At 34.1% G+C, this 15973-nt stretch overlaps 2 protein-coding genes and 1 pseudogene across 2 annotated transcripts; 2 read left to right on the forward strand and 1 right to left on the reverse strand.

Annotated features, from left to right (window-relative positions):
• Positions 1-2358: 2358 nt before the first annotated feature.
• Positions 2359-5380, forward strand: LOC131621112 (lysM domain receptor-like kinase 3). Its single transcript, XM_058892331.1, has 10 exons — positions 2359-3015; positions 3112-3145; positions 3216-3516; positions 3687-3776; positions 3856-3949; positions 4022-4173; positions 4259-4353; positions 4450-4627; positions 4706-4795; positions 4876-5380. The coding sequence occupies exons 1-10, from the start codon at positions 2382-2384 to the stop codon at positions 5038-5040; spliced, it is 1833 nt and encodes a 610-aa protein (XP_058748314.1). The 5' UTR covers positions 2359-2381; the 3' UTR covers positions 5041-5380.
• A 2409-nt stretch (positions 5381-7789) lies between these two features.
• On the forward strand, positions 7790-10833 carry LOC131621116 (lysM domain receptor-like kinase 3; annotated as a pseudogene).
• Positions 10834-11053: 220 nt separating this feature from the next.
• On the reverse strand, positions 11054-15444 carry LOC131621114 (uncharacterized). Its single transcript, XM_058892332.1, has 3 exons — positions 15178-15444; positions 12923-14227; positions 11054-11552 (listed from the first exon to the last, which is right to left on the reverse strand). Exons 1-3 carry the CDS (start codon positions 15358-15360, stop codon positions 11325-11327), a joined length of 1716 nt encoding a protein of 571 aa, XP_058748315.1. The 5' UTR covers positions 15361-15444; the 3' UTR covers positions 11054-11324.
• Positions 15445-15973: the final 529 nt, after the last annotated feature.

The following is a 15973-nucleotide window of genomic DNA, read 5'->3' on the forward strand; positions in this document are numbered from 1 at the left end:
TGACTCCGCAAAGTAACCTTTAAAAAGGAAACTAGCGCTTGTTTACCATTTTTCTGGGTAAACACCATTGTAGAACGAAGACGAAGCCAAGCTGGAATTTTTCTTGGAAAGAAGACGAAGTCAAGTTGAAACAAAGACAACATTGTTGTTCAGGTAAGTGATATGTCCGCGTTCATGAAGTTATTGTATTTTGATAGTTAGGGTTTAATAAAATTCGTTTGTATGAAATACATTTCATCTTCTTCGATTCTATTTAGGATTTAGTTTGAAATGGATGAATTTCTAAACATTACAATCCATCATAGTGGCGCGTTCATTGATGAGGAACTCAGTGTGTATGAAGGGGGTGACGTTGCCAATTTGAGAGTAGATACTGATAAGGGGAGCTTCTTTGAGTTGTTTGATGCTATTAATGAATTAGTTTACCAGGCCAATAGGCCATAGACAAGATATACTATAGTGATCCTATGGATGGTACGAATTTGTTGGTTGATGATAAATGTGCACTAGAGCTTCTTTTAGCACATTTCTGATTATTGTATGTATTGTTAGGATGTCTGATGAGCATATCTTTGAGGTGAGACATCTTGAAAATTTTGCAGAAAAGTTTACAGTCAACTTGAAGGATAAAGTTTGTTCCTGCAGAAGATGGGAGGTGAAAGTCCTTCCTTGTGTGCATTCACTTTCAGCCATGAAGATTACGAACCATAAGCTTGATGACTACATACCTGATTATTATAGGAAGTCAAGATACGTTGAAGTCTACAAACATGTTATTTTTCCTATTAATGGCTCTAATATTTGGGTAAAAACATAGTATCTTGATGTTCAGCCCCCAAAATATAGGAAAATGCCTGGAAGACCCCAAAAGAGAAGGAATTTAGAGTAAGGTGAGATTGATGGGTATGATAAAAAAATGAGAAGGACTAGATTTATTGTTTCATGCAGCATGTTGATCACCACCTTCACCTCCTTCACCTCTTTCACCTCCTTCTTTGAAGAACCCTTTCTTCCCTTAGCGCTCTCTTTAGAAGACGCAGTCCTGCGTGCTTGTTGGTTGCCTGACATGTTCCTGTAAACAGTTGAAATCGATTAATATGCGAGACAAAATAAAAAACAAAAAAAATTGTACTTCTGATACAATTCGGAAGTTCATTTCCGAAAACTGGGAGGGAGGTGTTTTCGGAAATGAACTTCCGAAACACCCCTGCGATGGACTTTTCTGCAACTTCCATGGCAGACCCCTAAACCAAACTTCAAATCAAATCAAAATGCTTCTAAACAACCTAAATACTACTAACAACCTAACCATATATCATTTATGCAATTAAAATCCTAAATAACATGCATTTGAATAATAGATCTAAAAATTTCAAAACTTACAAAGTGTTAGGATTGAGGGCTTTTGAATGTTGTTTAGCAGTGTGATTGGAGCCTTGATGCAGCTTTGGAATTTTGTTTGCACAAATTTTCGCTTTTGCCACTTTTTGTTTTGATTTAGGGTAAATGATTGGGGGAGGGGGAGTGTTTTGATAAATCTGCAGAAATCGCAGTATTTCGGAAGTGAACTTCCGAAACCCCTGCTTCGGAAATGAACTTCCGAAATAAGTCAATTTTTTCAAGAAAAAAGCGCTTCGGAAGTTCATTTCCGAAGCAGGTGTATTTTGGTATTTTCGCTGGGGGTGACCCCCATAGGGAGGTGGCCAAAGAAATTTTCAATATTTAATGTGCATCTGGTATTACGGTGTCGAAATTAATTTTAAATAAATAGATTCTATGAAAAAAATTAATTTTAAAGTGAATTAAAAATAAAATGATTAATGTTTAAGATACATTAATACAAAATTGAGTTGAAGATAAATTTCACTAATAATTAAATTATGTTTAATACACTAAGAATTCAGTTGGGTGAGAATTTAATATTTGTGATTAGGGGTGGAAATATGCTAGGTTAATTTAGGCTTTATAAACTCATCGTTAGTTGGTCTAGTGGTGATTGACGTTAGACTGGTAGGGAGAACCACGGTTTGATGGTATTTAAAAGGTCTAAGCATGTTCCATGGTCGAGATGTCGTGATTGATCGTCTACCTTGTACAATTTTGAACAGTGCCCTGAAACGTCTCAAATAACCCGATAATTTCTTCAGTGACAATTTTTTAAAATCGCAAAACAAAATTTCTTATTAAGTTAATTAGTTGGGTCTTATTAGTTTGCTAGGTGTTTTGGTAGTATATAAACTTGATGTATCCTTGTGAAAGGATAGATAAGTAACATTTTCATAGAATCATTGATTAAAAGAAAAAAATAGTGTTCAAGTGAAGAAGTTGTGATTTCTTTTCATATCATATAATCCTAAGACCCATTTACATATTCAAACGAAATGAAACCAATAAAATTCGGATTATCATTTTTATTTTTGTTGCTGGCCTCTAAATCCTTCATTGCAGAATCAAAATGTAGCAAAACTTGTGACTTAGCTTTAGCTTCCTATACTATACCTGTTGGTGTAGATCTCGCATATATTTCAAATACCATGCAATCCAAGGTTGTTTCTAAACGTGAAGATATTTTAATCTACAACTCAGACACAATGTCAAACCCAGATGTTATCCTATCACATTCAAGAGTGAATGTTCCCTTTCCTTGTGATTGCATCAATGATGAGTTTCTTGGTCACACATTTCTCTACGAAGTTCAACTAGGAGATAACTATGATTCAATTGCTGAGTTGAATTTTAGCAATTTGACCACTGTGGAGCGATTGGAGCGAGACAATGTTTATACAAGAAACAATATCCCTGATTTTGCGAAGGTTAATGTCACTGTTAACTGTTCCTGCGGGAACAGAGAGGTTTCTAAGGATTATGGATTGTTCATCACATATCCACTTAATTCTGAAGACACTTTGGAGTCTATTGCAAAGGATACAAATCTTGAGGCTGATTTGTTGCAGAGGTATAACCCTGGTGTTGATTTCAGCCAAGGGTTCGGTCTTGTTTTTATTCCGGGGAAAGGTTAGATATGTTATAAAGTTTGATTATAGTATAATTGGTGTTTATTAAACTGATATAACTACTCATTCTTTTAATTTTCTCGGTTTAAATTTGCAGATGTAAATGGAGTTTATGTTCCTCTTCCCCCTAGGTAAGTTTTATTGTGTTACCCTTCATAATTTGGTTTCATCATAATTTCTATTTCCTTTTCTCTCTTGCAGAAAAGAATCTCACTTAGCTAGAGGTTTAGTTATCGCTGGAATATCTTTTGGAGGAATATGTATGCTACTGTTATTAGCAATTTGTATATATGTTAGATACTTTCGAAAGAAGAATGGAAAGAAGTCTATGTTTTCAACTAAAGATGCCAATGGTGATACTGGATCCAAATTTATTGTGGTGAAAAAATCACCAGAGTTTTCGTTCATAGAACTAGCCAATGCTACAGATAATTTCAGTTTGGCTAAAAAAATTGGTCATGGTGGTTTTGGAGAGGTCTACTATGGAGAGCTAAGAGGCAAGGTTTGTAATCATACCATTGTTAGTTTTATTAAACTTGTTTTGAACTTTTTCTGACAAGCATATGCCATTGGTTTTGGTATTTCTTAAAAATGATTTTTTTTTTTCTTGTTAGTAACAATCCATGTTCCTATTTTAGTCTCTTATTTAGTAAGCTGTATTGAATTACACAGAAAACTGCAATAAAAAAGATGAAGATGCAAGCAACAAGAGAATTTCTTGCTGAACTCAAAGTCTTAACAAGTGTTCATCACTGCAACCTGGTAAATTTTCAAACATTAAACATGTTTTGTTATTTTATGAACTTACTTGAGTAATATCTGTGTCTGTTTGAACATATAGGTACATTTGATTGGATATTGTGTTGAGGAATCTCTATTCCTTGTGTATGAATACATGGACAATGGAAACTTAAGCCAACCTCTACATAACTCAGGTGAATATATAAGTACATGATGAAAACTATCTATTTTCATCGATGTTTCATTAGTTTGAATGCTGTTTGCAGAGAGAGAACCGATGTCGTGGTCTACCAGGTTGCGAATTGCTCTGGATGTAGCAAGGGGCCTCGAGTATATTCATGATCATTCAGTGCCTGTATATATCCATCGAGACATTAAATCAGATAACATTTTATTAAACGAAAACTTCACTGCAAAGGTGTAGTACTTTGCCTCGGTAATATTGCGAAAGCTTCTTAGTTCTCAATATTGTGGTCGATCATACATTATTCCTGTTATTACAGATTGCAGATTTTGGATTAACCAAGCTTACTGATGTTGCAAGTTCAACACGTAACACTGATCATGTGGCAGGCACATTTGGTTACATGCCGCCTGAGTATGACGGGATATACTTCTCTTTTTATGTGGTTGATAGATATCTTAGGCTCTAGTCCACTTCCTTAGTTTAATTCTACCATTCACTTTTGTGCAGAAATGCATACGGACACATTTCTCGCAAGATAGATGTATATGCTTTTGGAGTTGTTCTTTATCAACTAATATCTGCCAAAGAAGCTGTGATCAAGATCGATAAACCTAGTGCCGAGTTCAAAAGTTTTGAAATTAAGACAGATGAATCTACTGATGAATACAAGAGCCTTGTAGCCTTGGTAATTGATTTTTATTTTCACAATTTGTAACCTCATTTATAGTTGTATAAATCTAAGTTATGATGATATGTATGTCAGTTTGATGAAGAGGGAGATTCTATAGAAGGTCTAAGAAAAATGGTGGATCCAAGGCTAGGAGATAACTACTCAATTGATTCCATTAACAAGGTACTTATTTATGAATCATAAACAGTTTTTTGTTTCTAATTTCAGCATCTTACAAGCTTTACCTGTTTTTCCACTGGCAGATGGCACAACTTGCAAAGGATTGCACAAATCGAGATCCGAAAGGACGTCCGAGAATGAGAGCGGTTGTGGTTTCACTGATGAAACTAAATTCTAGTATTGATGATGGAAGTATGAGAAGTAGTGAAGCATTGAGTCCTATTAAGGAGCTTGATGAACAAAACTGAAATTTCACCTGTGAAATTTAATACTATTATGTTATGTACTACTTGTAAAGATTATCATAAGAACAACGGAAAGAAAAAAATACAAAATGTGGATAATAGTGTATTGAAATTTGGAATGATATATGTGTTAGAAAGCAGACTTTCCGAAATTATATTTTTGGACAAATTTAAGTCAAGGGAGTCAACCCATTGGTGTTGGGAATCGACTCCAAGAAGATAGAAACAATTTGATGAAAATATGCTTTAGTGGGAGTTGACCCATTTGCGTAGGGATTCAACTCATAGGAAATGAGGAGGCGACCCATGCTGTCTGGGAGTCGACTCCAAGTGGACAGAAAAAATGAAGAAAAACAACTTCAGTAGGAGGCGACTCACAGCTCGGAGTCGATTTTAGGCTTCAGAATACAAGTTCAATGTATTGATAAAATATTTATGTGAATCAAGTTGTCAATGTTTTAGGACATTAGTCCAATATTTTAATAAGATGCTATGTGAATTAAGTTGTTAATGTTTTAGGACACAAGTCCAAAGTTGATGAGATACAATTTGTGAACTATGAATGACCATGTGAATACCCTTAGGATCGATAAGAACTAGTGTTTGATTATCAAACTCAACCCAACCTTAAGGTTTTCCGGTGTGAACCAAAGCAATAAAAACAAATGGAAGAATAGAGAGAGTTCCGTTATTCAAAATCAAATTGGAGTGGGACTTGAGGTTAATTTTTTTTTCCAACAATTTATCAAAAATTGAATTAACAATGAGAAGAGGATTACAATGCACAATACCTCCACAGGCCCTAAAAATCATCCCTAAGATCCATTAGAAATTAAACCAAAGGTTGCTCTTCTCTTTAATTAGTGTACACTTTGACAGCTTTCAATTTAGTCAATTCTATAAGAGCCAATTGATTCCACAACTTATTTTGTGTCAGAGCTCTAATATCACTCCTCAACTTATACTTTTTTTCAAAATTAGATTGAGTATATAAATGGTCTCAAACCTCCTTAGCAACATCATATTTTTCTAGTTGGAGAAACGACAGACATTATTGATCCAAGTAAGGATCTTAAAATTACTAACATCTCATGTTTCCAACTCTTTTGCATATTTTGCTTCATCCTTTTTATATGTGAGTTTAATAGATCGGTTTCATCAACAGAACTTCACATCTTTTTTTCTTTTAAATTTTTTTCATTAGATAACGCCAATAAAATTGATTTTCTCCTATGAGTTGAACAATAAGAGACTAATTAAGAGAGTCATCTTTATCATAATAATTGTAATCAACTATTAGATAACCAAACATCACAATTAAGCAAAGTATCAAATGAAATTGACCCAAAAAATATAATCAGTCACCTTATCAAAAGATAATAACAATGCTTCATCCAATTGTCAATTGTTGTACTCAACAAGACTAAAAATTTCACCAAAAACATACAAGTAGAAATTTGTTAGGTTTATTTCAGCTAAAGAGATGAAATAAAAAGGAAAAAATCTCCAATGAAGTAGCAACGAACATTGATAGGATGCTAGAACAAGAACCCTAACAAAGCTAATAAAAAGCTGTAAATTCTACACTAAGAAGACAAAAAAAATTAACTAAGAAAAATAAAGATTCATTTCTTTTCTTTTTGGTACCTAATGTCTCAATGAGACTACAATATATAATACTTCTCATGGATAATAAACTAAGGCCCAAATATTAATAAAAGCCCACTAAATAACAATGCATAAAAACATTAATATAAATTCTAAATTAACTTAAATAATATTATTTTCCTCTCTATCAAACAACCAACACTCCAGCAAATCACAAGGCATCGTCTAACTATTTATACATTCAACAGTCCAAAAGCCTAAACAATGTGAGACTTCAAACAAACTCCAACAATACAAATACATATTCAACACCCACATTGAAGTTCTTAATCGGACTCTAATAGGCTTTCAGTTAGGTACATACTATTCTAGCCTTAAAAACCTCTCACTTTCAACTGTCATCGAATTTGGTCGTTAGAATATTTGTAGGTATCCCTTTCAGAATAGTCTGTGTTTTGAAACATGGATACATCTAAAATGGCAAAATACCGGCACCGGATACACACCCGTGCAAAGTACATGAACCATACTCGTAATACTTCTTTTTTTCTTATTATTCGGTTTTGAGTTAAATTATGGTTTTCTCAAATATATCAGACTAGTATATTTATGTGGGAGTATGAGGTAACTCACCTGATATGTGCTAAGTTGTTGATATTTATAAATCAACTATTTTTTAAGAAAAAAATCTAGTATACTGATTTGTTTTAATTTCTTTGTTATTGTATCTTAACATTATTTTTTTTATATTCTTAAACTTTTATAATAGTGTTTAGTTGTAAACAGAGCAATTTAATTCTCTACAATATATTTAATAAAAAACTTTAATTTTTTTATTAACATACTGTTTTTTTTTTATTGTTGTATCTCGTACCAGTATCAGTACCTGTATCTATAACCGTATCGGTTACCTTAGCCTTATCTACGCATATAGTTTGTGTGATACAAGAATATTCTTTTGACAGAATATTCTTTGACATTTTCAGTATATTAATGAATTAATTTAGGACAAGTCAACTCTTATCCCAACCAACCATTACTATGTTCCCTCCACATTCTCTAGTCAAACATGCATTCATAACATCGAAAAGGCATGCATATCAATATACATTCACAAAAAATCGAAACTTGAGTCACAAGTCATTTTGAATTTCTCTCATTCTTATTGACTATATGAAACTAAAATTTTGCTTACTGTTGTTTCTGTTTGTGGAGTGTGTTTTTTTCAAAGTGCAATGCAAGTGTGTGAAGGGGTGTGATATAGCTTTAGCTTCCTACTATGTCAAACCTGTTTTTATATTCCAAAATATAACAAACTTTATGCAATCAAAGATTGTGTCAGTGTCCGATTCTTCTGAAATTATAATCAGATACAATAAAGACATAATATCCAATCATGGTTATCTTTTTTCCCTTTTTAGAGTCAACATTCCATTCCCATGTAACTGTATTGGAGGTGAATTTTTGGGACATGTGTTTGAATACACAGCAAATGAAAGAGATACTTACGATTTGATTGCAAATTATTATTATGCAAGTTTGACTTCGGTTGAAGTTTTGCGAAAGTTCAACAGCTATGATCCAAATAATATACCTATTAAGGCCAATGTTAATGTCACTGTCGACTGTTCTTGTGGGAACAGCCAGGTTTCAAAAGATTATGTCTTGTTTATTACTTATCCGTTAAGGTCTTCGGATACTCTTGAGAAGATTGCAAGGCAATCTAATCTTGATGAAGGGCTGGTACAAAGTTACAATTCTGGTGTTAATTTCAGCAAAGGGAGTGGGATAGTGTTCATTCCAGGAAGAGGTATGAATTTTCTACTTTTCTTCGATTACCTTTTGATCTTCTGCTCAACTGCGTTTGATACAACTGGTTGGATCTTCCGCTGACACATTTGTCACTTGCAGATCAAAATGGAGATTATGTTCCCTTGTATCCTAGGTTGGTAACTTTGAATGTCTTACTCTTCATGTGCCTTATAGAAGTAAATATTGCTTCATGTAATTTTCTAACTTCTATTTTTCTCTATTGCAGAACAGGTTTGGCCTTCGGAATTGTTATTATGATGATTGTTTTTAAGCTTGATGCATTTTCATAAAAAACTATGAGAATGTAAAGAAGGTGAATGCTTCTTGTTAGCTTAAATTTGATTCTATATAAACAGGTGTTGCTAAGGGTGTAACTGTGGGCATATCTATAGCAGGAATATTTGGGCTTCTATTATTTGTTATCTGTATATATGTCAGATACTTCCAGAATAAGGAAAAAGAGAGAGCTATACAACGAGAAAATTCTATGGCTCTTTCTACTCGAAATGGTAATGGTATTTCATTTTTTGTATTCATATTCTTTCTAAGTTGTTATTAACTACCTATTTGAATATATCTTACGATATGAACACCTATATGAGTATTCGAAAAAACTTATATTTTTGGTGATAGTTGCTGATAGTTGTTTCTATTTTTGGTGATGTCTCAGGATATGAAACTTCGGGATCTAGTGGGCATGCTACTAGCCTTACAGGAGTTATGATGGCAAAGTCAACAGAGTTTTCACATGAAGAACTAGCAAAGGCTACAAATAACTTCAGCTTGGATAATAAAATTGGTCAAGGCTGATTTGGAACTGTCTATTATGCGGAACTTAGAGGCAAGGTTTGTAATCATAGCATTGTAAGCTTAATTTTGCATTGAGCAATTGAAAGAAAAGTTTAAATAGTAAAATTAATATTTGCACTTGTTGGTAACAATCCATGAGTCTATTATAGCTTATATGTTCTCATAGTTAGTAACCTGTCTTCAATTACACAGAACACTGCAATAAAAAAGATGAAGATGCAAGCGACAAGAGAATTTCTTGCTGAACTCAAAGTCTTAACAAGTGTTCATCACTGGAATTTGGTATATTTGTGTGTGTGCACACGCGCGTGTGTGTTTGAACTCAAATTATATAATGTAACTTTGTAATATATATCCATATAGGTACACTTGATTGGATATTGTGTGGAGGGATTTCTATTTCTTGTATATGAATACATGAACAATGGAAACTTAAGCCAACATCTACATAATTCAGGTGATAACATCAAGAGTATCTATTTTCAATGATGTTTCATACTTTCATTAATATAACTTGAGCATAAAAGATCAAGTCAAACTAATTTTTAGAGAGAGAACCGATTCCGTGGTCTACGAGGATGCAAATTGCTCTGGATGTGGAGAGAGGCCTCAAATATATTCATGATCACTCAGTACCAGTATATATCCATCGCGATATAAAATCAGTTAATATTTTACTAAATGAAAACTTCACTGGGAAGGTATAGTACTTTTTCGGAAAGCTTTTTAGTTCTAACTAATTTCCTTGTGGGAGATCATATGTATAATATTCCTATTGCAGATTTTGGATTAACCAAACTTACTGATGTTGCAAGTTCAACAGATAACACTATTCATGTGGCAGGCACATTTGGTTACATGCCGCCGGAGCAAGACAAAATTGGTTTTTCTTTTTATGAGGTTGATGAAAGAATTTGAAGTTTTGAAATATCAGAGTTTAATTTTGTCATTCACTTTTGTGCAGAAATGCATATGGACGTATTTCTCGCAAGATAGATGTATATGCTTTTGGAGTTGTACTTTATGAACTAATTTCTGCCAAAGCAGCTGCGATCAAGATGGATAAATCTAGTACCGAGTTCACAAGTCTTGAGATAAAGACCAATGAATCTATTGATGAATACAAGAGTCTTGTAGCTTTGGTAATTGGTTTTTATTTCTCAATTCATAACCTTATTTGTAGTTATATAAAGCTAATTTATGGTGATGATATGTATGTCAGTTTGATGAAGTTATTGATGAGGGAGAATGTATAGAAGGCCTAAGAAAGCTGGTGGATCCAAGGCTAGGAGATAACTATTCAATTGATTCCATAAACAAGGTACTTATTTATGAAACATATACATTTTTTTGTTTCTAATTTCAGCACCATACAAGCCTTACCTGTTTTTTCACTGGCAGATGGCACAGCTTGCCAAGGCTTGCACAGCAAGAGATCCGAAAGGACGTCCGAGAATGAGAGATGTTGTGGTTTCTCTAATGAAACTAAACTCTACTATTGATGATGGAAGTATGACAAGTAGTGAAGCATTGAGTCTCATTATGGAGCATGGTGATCAAAATTGAAGTTCCAATGTGAAATTTAATACAATTTTGTTCTGTACTGGTTGTAATGTTTATTATAAGAGAAGAACATATGAAAGAATAAAACATACAAAATGTGGATAATAGTAAATTGAAATTTGAATACACAATTTATCTTTAATTAGAATGAAAGTGTGGAACCGAATAGCATGACTGGTCTAGACCAGTGTTAGCTAGTAGCAAAGCTTAATATAAGAGAAGATTCTGGAAACCATTTTACTTTCTTTAGTTTTTGTAATGAGTAATGCATAATACTTGTTCTCAAACACATTTTTTATAATGTAAAATAAACATTTTCTACAAAGAATCATAATTTGGTGCATATTGAATAACAAGATCAACAGTGTAACACATCCACAACTGGGTGCAAACCCATGGTAGCCAACCAATACATACAAATGTTTCATCTTTCTATTAAGTTCTATATCATGATTACCCAGATGCGATCCTTCACAACAGAGAGTGCATCAGAATTAACCTTTTTGATGAACAGCAATCTGGTGTATGTCCATCTCCTTCAACATTACTGAACGTCCACAAGAATCACACGGTGCAGTCCTTGACCCACAAACACTCTCATGCTCAGACAATCCTCTTAATCTGTCACGCACATCCATGGCAGAACTTCCAGCTTGAACCATATCACCACAAAACCGGCATGAAATTAGTCGCAAGGGACACACTGATGCTTGATGTTCCACCTACAAAAGTTAAAATAAAAAGTTGAAATTTCTTGGTCGGATAGTCAGATTTCTAATTGTGTATCATGTTTATCAAATCCAAATTCAAATTGTGAATCAGAAAACTATTTTATGAATCATATAATTACCAATAAAAATATGACAACTTAAAGTGAAAACGAATGACATTGCAAATTCAGTTGATATATTACATAAGGATACTAAATTGGTTCAAAATTCAAATCATAAATCAAATAAATCAAAATATAAGAAAAGTGGGTAGATATACAAACATGTCAAAAAAAAAAGTGTCTACCAACACTAAGTTTAATGGCATGTTTGTTTCTGCGGTGGAAAACCAACTGCTGCGCGTCTAACCTAGAAGCTACCCTTTGTAGCTTCTCTTTTACACGGTGGGACAGTCCTCAAATGTGCGATTAGAAATTCCAACGCATATTCAAACATACACTAAGTAGTGATTCATCAGTCAACCCATTCATTGAAATAGAAGGACGGCCAGCCCATAAGAGAAGAGGCTTATCCATGCAATTCATCATAGTAAATCTATAATGGATTGGGATTCCATATGAGCTTCGTGTCCAAAATAGATATACCCTAGGGATTCATATCAATTGAGCTCAATTTTGTATCGAATCTAGAGTCGACTAGTATGTATCAGATTGTCAGATTGAGTTTTTCTTATGAATTCAGATTTCAGATTGTCAGATTGAGTTTTTCCGATAATTAACAAGGACATTAAATGCATACTGATTGAAAGGTTAAAACATCCAATAATAGCTATATCACATTTGTTAGTAAAACCATAAGAAAAACAAAAGTTTTATGTATATATTGATCTACTCAAGTCTTTAACTCAATAAAAAATTTATCAGCATGAACTGCAATCTCTACAAGTCTCAGAAACCTAAAATTTTGACATTAAGTTTATTTAGTGCAGATAAATTGGCATTTCATATCTCCATGATTTGGAATGAAGATGGAGAATAGAGGACATCTGTGTGTAAATGCAGGAAAGTATTATTAGGCAAATGTCAGAGTTCAACTTACAAGCACGGATACCATCAATTAAAAAGATATCATCATAGTCGTCATAATAGTAAGTCAATACAAAGAAGTCATTTGATCTTGTAACTATTACTGTTTAAGATAGAAGGTATCTTTAAAAAAGAGGTGGTTTAGGTAAATGCAAGAAACATAGTTTAAAAACTACTATATATTTCGATTAATGAATAGAACAGTGAAAGACTTGGAACATAACAGACCAAAAGAACAATATTAATCAAACAATGAAAGTAGAAAACAGAAAAAAGAAAGAACAATAAAAAAGTAAAACTACAATAAACAAGAAGGGTGTGAGATAGGCAACTTACCATTTGCTCTTTCTCAAGTACTATTCCGCAAGGGCATTTAAGTGGCTCGTGAAAAACTTTCACGTGTTTTTCCAATTCTGCCTGCTGGAAAGCTTGACCACACCTATTACAATGAATGTGATTTTTGGACTCCTCGATTCTAAGAACAACTCCACACCCTTCATGCTGGCAAGTAACATTGTGCCTGCTACAGTAAGCTTCATGTAGTGCAATAGTCCTTGAGGGTATGAAATGCCTGCAATTCCTGCATTGTTCAGTATCCAATTCCATGGGTGACATAGAAGATGATGCTTGCTGACCCAATTTTTGGTTTAAATTATCTTGAATCGTGACTGATAGCTTGTACTCGGTTGATCCTTTAAATCCGTATACACCAATGCTGTAAGTCCCCGCAGCCAAGTTTTTATCTTTAGAGCTGAGAATCAAAGTCTTTGATCCAATATCATGGGAAGACCACTCATGCTGGTGTCGTGTAGGAAATATGAGAGGATGTCTAGAAATGAAAAGATCAGTGTCTCCCTCATTTGTCTCTGATTCTAATTTTACCTCTATACTAGAACTCCCACTAGAAATTTTCTCCCAAGTGTCATTGTCTATTGAAAACTTGTAATACACAAACTTTCCTTCTTCTACTGTTCCAGTTTGTGGCGTCCGAAATACAACTGGAATTAAAACATGTTGATGAGTCTGTTCTGAGAATTCAATCGGATCAACTATGTCGACTTCAATATCTGTTTCTAAAACAGATACACTTGAAGAAGGTTTTAACTCAAGCACCTTTAACTTGTATTCAAGTTCTCCATAGTTTACAATGAAAATGTCACCTTGAGAAAGAGTAGCATGCTGCCGAAGACTTGTTTCGAGGATAGCCTTATGGTTTGGCAAATCAGAAAATCCTACTCTTTCAGGTTGAAGTTTCGCATAAGTCCCTTTTGGAAGCCAAACATACCGGACTTCCACCAATGGAGATTCCATAATAGAACCTTCACAAAACAAATTATTCCATACATGAGGAGGAAGACCCACTGAACCTTCATCAGCAGTGAATTCTAAAACTCCTGAATGGGTGGTTCCCGTTTGGTCTTCGTCGGTACCTTGAATGCCTGAAGATCCATCCTTGTGAGTTAACGATAGTTGAAAGTACATCGGTCCCTTATCAAGAGCTCCATGATCAGACAAGTCTGTAAAGCAAGAAGGAGGCAATTTGATCTTATCTCCACTACCTTGATAAGGGACAGCTTCTAGTAAACGATAAAAATCAATTCCCCTCCCAGCAAGTAGGTTTTCTTGCATCTGTTGGTCAGCCTGAATTGAGCAAAGTAATGAAGGAATCACACATTTAGTATCACATTTAAAACCTAGGCATAAGAGTAAGTGATAGCATCCATAAACAGCAAAGTATGATAAAACTGACATTCATGATTGGCAAAGTTTATCTTATCAGCGGCGGGTAAGGATTAACAAATACAATTATACATTTCAAACTTCAATATCATTATAAAGGTAAAATAATGAAAGAAAGAAAAACAATAGACCAGCTGGTTATAATATTGCAGCTGATAAGAAACCATTCAAGGACCTATATTTGTCAGCATAATCATTTTGAGTGATGCCCATTTAACACATATACTCATCTACCAACCAGTCAAGAGTTCAACGCTTCATTCACTACCCTATTTTTCAATAAAATTACTTCTTGGCACATGATATGCCTCGATTAGCCACACAGGGTTATAGCTTGAAGGGCTACAACATATTCATATACCTAACACCTTATACCTTTGCATGATATGGTTTCTTAAAACTATCTTAAAGTTTGACGATCAAACCACCATACATATTCAGAAGCTTCTCTCAAGTTTGGGACATAATAAATGAATTAAAAAAGCCAACAAAAACATAGAAATTGAATAACCAATAGAATAGAACTTCGTTGCTACTATTACATAAAACTCACCAGTAATAATAACTATACTAAACCCTAGACTCGCAAAACTCGAACACAGATATATCCATCTTCCATTATCGAAACCATTATAAAAACCTAATGCTTCCATTTCCATAAATTCATCTCTCAGATTATCCAATCCAATCACACTAATATATTTCAATTTTCAATCAAAAGTCATATCAAACACAATTCACAGAGAAATCAACCGATTGATAACATAACTATTCAAGATCAATTCGAAGGATCCAATGACTATCGCATTCGAAAAAAAGCGAAAGAGTGAAAACTAGGGATTAGGTTATACCTTGAGTTGAGCTTCAGCGGCATCAATACGACGGGATCGTTGAGCAGCTTCAATGGCTTCCCTTTGAATTCGAGCATCCTCTTTGGCTTTCTTTTCCTTCTGAACTTTCAATCTAGCTTTCTCCTTTCTTTCCTTCTGCTCTTTCTCTATCTTCTCTCTCGCTCTTCGCAGTTCAAAATCCATTTTTCTCTGTGTTTCGTGTTTGGTGAGTTCGTGTTGGTTACGAAATGAAAAGAGTTTATGATTTGTGAATTGTGATTGTTGATTAATAGTAATTGATTAAGTATTAAGCATTGAATAGAGTTTTGGTTTGAGTTGTCGAGGGTTGGTTGCTTCTAGAATGATCTGGGCCTTTCTTCGTGGGCCCTGTGAACCCAATGGGTTTCCATGAAAGCCCACTAATTTTTTCTGCATTGACTAATAAAAGCTCGTTTGAATTTTAATTGGTAGTAAAAACTTTATTATATGTCTAACAAGAGTTCAACATAGCTCTCCTAGCTAAACAGTAATGGAGATCCCACACCGAGCCAAACTCTCTAGTTGCTCGTGTCCTAAAGGCCAAATATTATGCGGGGAGGATGTGCTCCAAGCAAAAATAGGCAGAAGTCCAAGTTATTTATGGAGAAGTGTTCTCGGCGTTAGTTAAGAAAGCGATCGATATAGGGGATTATGAAGGATTTCTCATTAATGGTAAATGCGAGGTTGACATTCTTCAATTCGCGGCTGATACATTATTGATTAGGGAAGGTAATTGGAAGCAAGTTTGGGCCATAAAGATGATTTTGAAGGCGTTTGA

The sequence above is a fragment of the Vicia villosa genome, linkage group LG7, assembly GCF_029867415.1.
Source record: "Vicia villosa cultivar HV-30 ecotype Madison, WI linkage group LG7, Vvil1.0, whole genome shotgun sequence".
Lineage (NCBI taxonomy): Eukaryota > Viridiplantae > Streptophyta > Magnoliopsida > Fabales > Fabaceae > Vicia > Vicia villosa.